This window comes from Phacochoerus africanus, chromosome 1 (genome assembly GCF_016906955.1).
Source record: "Phacochoerus africanus isolate WHEZ1 chromosome 1, ROS_Pafr_v1, whole genome shotgun sequence".
NCBI lineage: Eukaryota > Metazoa > Chordata > Mammalia > Artiodactyla > Suidae > Phacochoerus > Phacochoerus africanus.
Genome location: NC_062544.1, coordinates 204,784,881 through 204,793,988, shown reverse-complemented (window position 1 = coordinate 204,793,988; position 9,108 = coordinate 204,784,881). Strand labels below are relative to the sequence as shown.

Below are 9,108 nucleotides of genomic sequence, written 5' to 3'. Positions count from 1 at the left end.
TACATCCTCTCTCTCCCACTCTTCACCACCCTTCAGCATCAAACCACTTGAAAGAGGAGATTACATGCACCGCTTCATTTCCTCTTCACCTTTCACCAGTCAACCCTGCCATCAGGCTTTTATACTCACCGTCTAGGGAAAATGCACCTGCCAGTGCTCACCATCACCTCCAAGTCAGGCAACTAGCCCATGGCCTTTCCTTGGTCCTCAGGCATATTGCTCTTTCTGCAGCATTTAGCCCAACCGACCATGCCTTCCTCATCTTCCCTAGTTTCAGGGGTACCTAGCGGTTTTTCTATCTTCCCAGCCATTCCCTCTGATTACTAGAATATTGGCAAAACCTCTAGGCGAGAATAAGGTGTCAATGTTTGGTTCAAGTGAAGCCACTCAATTGGTTGTTAGTGTTATCCCTTTAAAATTCCATCTGGGAGTTCCTGTCATGGCTCAGCCGTTAGCAAACCCGACTAGCATCCATGAGCATTCAGGTTCGATCCCTGGCCTCACTCAGTGGCTTAAGGATCCTGCATTGCCATGAGTTGTGGTGTAGGTTGCAGACGCAGCTCAGATCCTGCATTGCTGTGGCTCTGGCATAGGCTGGTGGCTACAGCTCTGACTGGACCCCTAGCCTGGGAATCTCCATATGTTGTGGTTTCAGCCCTATAAAGACAAAAAGACCAAAAAAAAAAAATTCCATCTGAAAGGGCCCATCACATACATTGCTCAGAATAACCTAATGCTAGTAGATAAAAACTGGACTGTCTAGCCACCATTCTATAATGGGAACTGTTTATTCCTTTATTCCTCTTGGAAAATATCTATAAATATCCACTGGGTTTACCTGTCCAGGTATCCCTCCTCTATTCACACTATAAACCAGAGCTTTAACTTAAAGTCTTCAAATGGATTGGTTTGGAAGACCAATCCTGCATCATAAAATGAAGTATATATTGTACAATCATCAATCTTCTATATTGCTTAAGACCAGCCTCTGCTCACAGCTCATAAGTTCTGCCCATTTCCTTATGAGAAAATCATTTCTTGCTTTCTAAATGTCAGAATTTTAAGCATAAATAATGAAGAGATATAATTAAGTGAAGTCTGTGTTAATTACCAATCCCTCCTTACCTGGGTATTGGGGGGAAACCAATGGCTGGTTTGTCTGTACAAAGTTCAGACACTTGACCCTAATTTAGCAATATTTTCTGAGCTTTACAAAGCAAAAAATGATTTTCTCATAAGGAAATGGGCAGAACTTATGAGCTGTGAGCAGAGGCTGGTCTCATTTTTTACTATGTAGAGCAATATAGAAGATTTTTGTTCTATTTTTTTTCTTTTTTCTTTTTCTTTTTTTTTTTTTTTTTGGTCTTTTTGGGGCCACACCCTCAGCATATAGAGGTTCCCAGGCTAGGGGTCAAATCAGAGCTGTAGCTGCTGGCCTACGCCAGAGCCACAGCAACATGGGATCCAAGCCGAATCTGCGACCTACACCATAGCTCATGGCAATGCCAGATCCTTAATCCACTGAGCGAGGCCAGGGATTAAACCTGCATCCTCATGGGTGCTGGTCACATTCATTTCTGCTGAGCCATGATGGGAACTCCTAGTTTGTCTCCATTTTCACTTTTTGATTAGGGACACTTGTGTGGTTGTTGGGAAAGATAGACCCCACCACATGAGCTTGGATGAAGTGGGCAATAATCACGACCACATTTCAGCGTAGAACTTTCTTTATAAGTAATGGCCTTCAGACATTTTTATTAATAAGCAGATATAAACTTGTCAAGAGCACCTTTCAGAGTCACAGTCCCAATTATTTTTGAGAGGTCAAGAGAAGGCAGAGAACACAATGGTGGTGGCCTGGCCTCAAAACAGTGAATCAAATTGCTGACCTTATGCCTTCCATCAAACATAACTAGTACCCCCTGCTTCTGTCCTCTAAAGGATGAGAAGTCAGGATACAAGACTTGACATTAAGCTAGACCACACAGCACTTGCTTTGACAGCAGACAAGGCCCCCACCCACACCCATACTTGGACAATGGCAGCAATGTTCTCTGTGCCAAACCTCATCTCTGACCATCTTCTAGATCTTGAAGTGTCTGATTCTCCCAGGGCAAGGGCGGACCACTGGAACTGAGCCATCAGCAGCAGGAATGCTAGGCTGTGCCCCCTTGGGTGTTTTCCCCACGTGGAATGCTTCTCCGGAGGCTGACTCCACTGAGGCCACACCCGAGAAAGAGTGGCGCAGGTCATAGTGTGACCGGTGCACTGGCGGGATGCCCGGAGGAACTGCCACCACCATGGGTCCCACCACCAGGGAAGCTGCGGGCAGGTCAGCTGGAGGAGATGCAGTTGCAGCTGCATCCACCGCAGGGGCGGCCCCCGCATCAGCACCAGCAGGTTGGGGCTGCGGGACCACAGGCTGGAGAGAGAGACAGAGGACCATTTTCTTAGGTTACCTGCCTTTCTCCTCCTTCTAGGTGGAACCCCACCCAATTCTCTCACAGTCATAATTTTTATTTGCAAGATATCTAGCAAAAAAGAACTACCTAGATACAACGGATGGTCATCAGAGCTCTGGGGGAGGGTAAATGGCCAGTGGTCGCCCTTTTCTCACCAGTTGTTTTCAGGACAGGAGACCTATACTTACCCACTGTATGGCCAACTTTCCCCAGTAGCATCACCCTCTTTGTCAACTAACCTGCAGCCACAGGGAGCTTCCTGGTCTCTGCAACTCAGAAAACCACTCCCACCTCTCCCTGTTCCCACTCCCTAGACCCACACATAAAAACATGGTGTTGTGAGTTACATAGGGCATGACTGAAACATCCTTCCCTTTGTTGATGGTTAAACATTTCCTGGTGCTATTTATATTGTGAGGCTCGAAGTACTGGCAGCAGGTGCCCTGTAATTACTAAGGCACCATAGACATGTCAAGGGGCTATTGTATTCTGAAGATGAGAGGGAAGACATCCAGGATGCCCTTACCTGGGTTTGGAACACCGTGCAGGTCACCGCAACATCTTCCTCATTAACCTTGTCAGTGACGGTCCCCTTACAGAAGCCATATTGCTGCTCACAGAAAGAGAGGAGTTATTAGAACTGGTTCAAAAAGTTGATTTCTCTTCCCATTTCAGTGATATTCCACCAAGCCAAGGGGGAAAAAAACCTTAAATTCTTAATTCCTTTTTTTAAAAAAACGCTTTCTCCTAAAGTTTATGGTTTCTGCTTATAGAGGATGTGTGTGTTTGTGTGTTTGTATACATATATATAATTTATATAGAATGTAGAAAATACAGAAATGTTTTGGGAGGGAGAGAAATCACCCATAATCTCAGAAATGATGGTGGCCCAGGAGAATTTCTGTTAACATCTACATATTTCTTTCTTATTTTAAAATGCTATTACATATCATTTAAAAATTGGGGTCTCTGTGACTATACCATTTTGTATACTGTGCTTTTCATGTACTATAATGATAATGTTCTTTTATATCATTCATTATTCTTTGAAAACATAGTTTTTGTGTCTATAATTTTCTATTTCCTGATATGCCGTATTTTATCCAATGATTCCCTCCTGTTGGACATTCGGATCTTTCTGAGTCTTTGTGTATCAGTCATAAATCAGCTTGTCAAACACAATGATTGCTTTAGGCTAAATCCCTGGCAGCAGACATTACTGGCTTAAGGGCTTGAAAGATTTTATATCAGAGGTATATCTAGGAGAATATCTAGGAGTTCCCATTGTGGCTTAGTGGGTTAAGGACCCAAGATTTTCTCTGTGAGGATGTGGGTTTGATCCCTGGCCTCGCTCAGTGGGTTAAGGATCAGCATTGCCTGGCCCACTCACCTTTTCCACCAGCAGGTTGCATTTGGTTGGGTCTATGACCTCTTTAGCCACACAGTCAGTGACAGCCACTGCAAACTCCACAGAGACAGAAGCTGAAAGAGGCTGATGAAAATAAATGAAAATTCATGAAGGAACATGGCTTGGCATGAAAGATTCAGGGAAGGAGAGGCCAGAGGGAAGTAGCAAGGGCCACTACCTTGCACAGTCCAGGGAGCAGCATTCATGTAAACCACATTAGATGGCCAAGAAACCTGCCCCCAAGTGGCTTACATGGCAGCACTGGATCTTGAAGGGCTGGGGTTGGGTCTTCCCTGAAGGAGATGCAGGTATTCACTGTCCATCATTCGGAGCAGAGGTGAGTTTTCAGGCAGGAAGCTTTAACCCAGTGGACTGACCTTATACTGACCTGAGTGGGAACCCTGCCTCCTGCCAAACTTCCCTCTTGGGTCTGCACTTTGAGACCCCAGGTTCAGGTTACTCCAAGTTGGGGTGGGAAAGTAAAGAAATTAATCCTCTCCCATGTATTTTAGATAGCAGGATTGGATGAAAAATATAAACAAAAGCATAGAAGATACTTATGCTTTTCTACCTTATAGTTCTTAGAGCATATGGACATTTGCAAAAAGGAAATATCTGTTATTTGATATAGGCTTGGGTGGAGGTGTTCTGAGAATCACATATCCTGGCTAAGAGGATGACTGCCTACAGTGTATTTCCAAGTATGCCATGGCTACTAGTATCTAAAATACCAGCTTTTAAAAATACTGGAATTCTGTAAGTGTTCAAATGTGCTAACCCAACCCAGTACAATTAGTTGTTTGTTTGTTTGTTTGTTTCAGTGATTCAAATACATTTTTGGATTCTGCCATTACATGCCTATCAGTGAAAGCATGTTCAGGCCTTTGTAAGTATTGATTACAGGAGGGCTGCTGAGGTTCAATGGTGATGGATGATGGTGAGGTGGACACCCATGAATTGACCGTGAGTGCTTTTGGATAAAGTGGGAACTTCCACCCGAGTCTCAACTAGAACCGAGGAATTGCGGACACACTGCATCTGGCTGCTTTCTGTAAAAGTGGCTCAGGTGGGGGAGACGCTGAGGGTCCTCTGGGTTCTCTGGACCCTCAGAACCCTTTCTATCCCTTTTCTCACACCATCCTCCCTGCCCTGCACCTGCTCCTTCCCTCACCTCGGCGTCACCTCGTCCACTCCCGAAGTGCCGCCAAACCGCCCAATCTGTCAGCAGGGTCTCAGTCTTACCACAAGTTGAGCCCGAGAAATTTCCACAAGCTGCAAATAGGAGCCGTTGCTCTGGGCGTTGAAGGCAGTCAGCGCTGATTCTGCGGCGTGCACCACCCGGCTGTCATTAAGCGGGGCCAGCAGGGGGCAGTTTGGACACACCTTGTGAACATCCTCAGCTGAGTCTAAGCACAGAGAAAAGACATCAACCTGGCTCCGGACTGTAATCCTCCGTGGCAATTGCCACCCGCACCTCCCACCCCCACCCACCGCCGCTTATTTGGCAGGGCTGAAATAGGCTCCACATGGCTGCAGGAGGACTGTCTGCTTCTTATTGAACCTTCCAGCCTCCTGTCATGCTGGCATTTTTGCAGAAGCGCCTCTGACCACCTCTCACCAAGGGGCAATTTTCACCTCCAATGAGAAGAGCTCCTTAAAACACATTTTTGTTTGTTTGTTTGTTTGTTTGTTTGTTTGGGGTTGTTGTTATTGTTGTTTGGTTGGCATTTGACCATGGCATGCAGCGGCTTGATGTGGGATCTCAGTTCCCAGACCAGGGATTGAACCTTAGCTCCAGCGGTGAAAGCACGTAGTCCTAACCACTCACCGGGGAACTCCCAAAACTCAGTTTTAAAATCCCAAACCCAGGAAACTTGGCTTCTCCTTCTCACCACCCACAGAGGGGCTAGAACTACTTCCACTGAAAACAATTCAGGCTCCTGCCTCACTCTCTCTCTACAAAGTAAACATAAGAAGAATCATAACATCCCTACCTGGACTGGAATCACATTTTGCAAATAACACGGAGAACTGGCCGTCCTGTTTCAGCACGTGGAAATCGCAGTCTCCTTCCACCGCCTGGAGAAATAAATCCACAGTAAGGGCTTAGGAGGAGGGCTGAATTTTCACTTCTCACAGCAGGGGCTTGAGGCTGAGGGGTGGGGGAGAGGATGGAACTCTCAGGCATGGATGTCTAAGTGAGCCTCACAAAATATTCTTTCGCTGGGTGATACTGAAACACTATACTCTAATTTCAGGGCGAGCTACAACAAAAAAGGTGAGCCGTTGTAAAAACTAGCCCCAGAGAAGATAGTGTCAAGCGGCAATTTTAGAAAATGCACGCTGGGCTAGCCACAATCGCAGGCTGGGAAGCTGGATGAAAGGAGCCTGCTCTTTGCAGAACCACCATGAACCTGACTGGGGCGCCCCCTATAATCACCCTAAGAGAGGCACTCACATGCTCTGTCAGCTGCCTCACGCTGCAGTTTGCCAGGGGAGTGGGGTCCAGGACATGGCAGGTGGTTTCCAGCGTGTCTATTTCAATGTCAAATACCTCTCCCGCGGGCCGCTGTGGAGACAGAATGAAGAGGTGAGCAGCGTGGGTTTGAACACACCTCCTGCTGGAGAGGTGAGAAAGAAGGGGGGCGTGGGCTTGGACAGGTTGATGGAACCACAGTCATCACTCTGAGCTGTATTTGGAAGCTAAAAGCAAGTGTTGACACTTAAATTGAATTTTGAAAATTTCACCCCTCAGGCAGTACTTGGAAAAAGTCACCTTCGGATTTTTCTCAGTCAAGCGGCAGAGTAAGGTGGGGTAGGATAGTCACTGCTTCTCCTGTATCTTCTCCATTTTCCCTCTACTTTTTCCTTCCTTCCTTCTCAACATCTGCTTTTTTGTCTTTTGGCCGGTAAAGGCCGAAGTGCAACGTTGCTGCTCCCTACCGCCCCCTGCTGGTTATGCGAGGGAAGCAAGAGCCCCCCTCTAATGAGCCGCGCGTGTCAGTCACCAGCACAGAGGGAAGGAGCAGTGGGGGAGGCGGTGGTAAGGGGAGCTTGTGTGACTCCTTGGAGTTGTTTCATCAGTTCACAGATTTCTGTATCCCTTCTTCAAAGCCCGGAAAATCCAGAAGGTACAAGTATACCTTTTTTTTTTTCTTTCAGCCCAGCTCTGCTTGCCTCTCATTTCTGTTCTGCCTGATTTGCTAGTACCTGAAGCCTCAGAATCTCCTTTTCTGGAGGAAGCTGTGTTTTATGATGTGCAAATGTGCCCAAATTCACCTCCTGAAAACACTCAGAGCTACAGTGAATAGGAGCCGGGTGCTCCTGGGTTTCTCAAGCCCTGTGGTTAGTGAAAACCACAGCATTGTTCTTTCTTTCCCTCAAAGATGCACATCGTGTTTTATTTCCTGTAAATTGATCAGTGCTTCCTCTCAGCCACCATTGTACTTCAGTGTGGTTGCAGAATTCCTAAAATCCACCCGGGACAATCCTGATCTCAAATATTTTTGTCCCACTGTGAGATCATATGTCAGTGAGTCAGTCTAGACATCTGAGGTTTACCTTATTTCCCTTCCCAGATTGTAAATCTCTTACGGGCACTAACTACATCTTTCTCACCATTGTATTGGCTTAATCATTAAAATGCCAATATCTGATTGCTTTTAATATACAAAAAGGGCTATTTTATATGGTTCAACTCCCTAGCTCCCGTAACACCTGACACTGGTTCTTGCCTGCGGAAGACTTGTAAGCAATATTGGCTGAAAGAATTGTTCTTCATCAGCTTTAAAATCTAATTTCAAAATAGGCAGTAGAGAGATGCCTTTTCCCCCACCTCTCCAAATTGCCCAGCTGGCCCCCATGGCACTTTCCCAAGCCTAACTGTCATTGTGACCAGTTTCAGGCTCCACTAGCTTCTTGTTTAGCATGTGAGCAGGTAAAGCCACTCATGCCAAGATGTCTTTGTGGATGTGGGTACCTTTCCTTGGGAGGCAGCTTGCTTAGAAGAAGGAATGCAGGTCTGGAATTGATGCTTACTAATTATATGCTTACTTATTATATCAGGTTTAAAAAAAAAATGCCCTAATAGGTCAGATCCTTGGTTTCTCTTATGTAAGACAGGGACAATATCCCCACAGGACTTCGGGGGTCAGGATGCAAGGGATTAAGGAGATGATAAATGTGGAAGGACCTGGCACATGGTAGGCACTTATCAAATGCACATATCATGCACTCTTAGACTTTATCCAGAGAAACAAAAGTGAAGAAAGAGAAGTGATTTCCAGTTGGTGGTAGTTCAGCAACTAGAATCCAGGCTCTGGTCCTAGTTTTTCTAGAAAGCCACACTTTCTACCTGTGATCTTCAAAATATCATTTGAAGACTTCGAGGACCTCTGTCCTCATCCAGCACCCTCCTGGAGACTCACAGTACAAAACATCTCTTCTCTTCCCTCCAGCTGCCCTCTCCCTCTCTCCAGGGAGGAATTGGAGCATTTAGGCACTGCAGTTTCTTTTGTGCTGGGAGGTGGGCTCTTTGAGGCACCCAGCTGAGCCCTACGCCCTCCCATAGCAGGTTCACTTACCCTCGGCCACACTTTCACGCTGTCAACCTGGTTCAAGGTGTGCTTGTAGCCCCGAGGAAGGTGCTTATTGATGTAGTCCACGGCTGCCAGGGCTGCTTGCTCTGTTTCTAGGTCATCACAGGCCGGTTCCCTGTAACCCAGAATCGGGCCGTGGGGGACAGCGCGGCAGCCCCAGAGCTGAGCAAGGCAAAAGAGCAGGATGAGGACCTTCATGGCTGCCCCAGAGACGTCCTGGCAGGTAGGCAGGCAAATGGCTGGAGGCTTCAGGATCAACCCAGATGCTCTGCTGGGAAAGGTAGCGTGGTGGAGGGTCCAAAGGCATTATTTATCTGTTGGAGCCTGTGGAAGACTTGCGTAAGGATGTCGGATGATTTCTGATCTGGTTCCAAAAAAAAAAAAGCCCCCTGCAAACATCAGTCCTGGAAAAGCAAACAGGTTAGGACATCACTGGCCCCCAAGAAATCTGCCAAAGTCAATGCTCTTTGGGGGCAGGCAGGGGCAGTTTGGGTTGGGCTAGGGAGATGCGCCAGAGTCAGCTTGGAACATGGTAACAGCAGCAGAGAGGAGGCAGCTGAGGGAATGGGGCGAGCACCCAGGGAGGAGGGGCCACACCGCTGGCCCTGGAGTGCTGCAGATTTGGCGGCCAAGGGAGTCC

General features: G+C 46.9%; 1 protein-coding gene across 1 annotated transcript; it reads right to left on the bottom strand.

The window, feature by feature from the left end:
* Window positions 1-1,727: 1,727 nt before the first annotated feature.
* Window positions 1,728-8,745, bottom strand: AHSG (alpha 2-HS glycoprotein). The gene is made up of 7 exons (XM_047755399.1): window positions 8,454-8,745; window positions 6,329-6,439; window positions 5,865-5,949; window positions 5,113-5,276; window positions 3,853-3,954; window positions 2,989-3,072; window positions 1,728-2,422 (listed from the first exon to the last, which is right to left on the bottom strand). The coding sequence occupies exons 1-7, from the start codon at window positions 8,664-8,666 to the stop codon at window positions 2,084-2,086; spliced, it is 1,098 nt and encodes a 365-aa protein (XP_047611355.1). The 5' UTR covers window positions 8,667-8,745; the 3' UTR covers window positions 1,728-2,083.
* Between the last annotated feature and the right edge of the window lie 363 nt (window positions 8,746-9,108).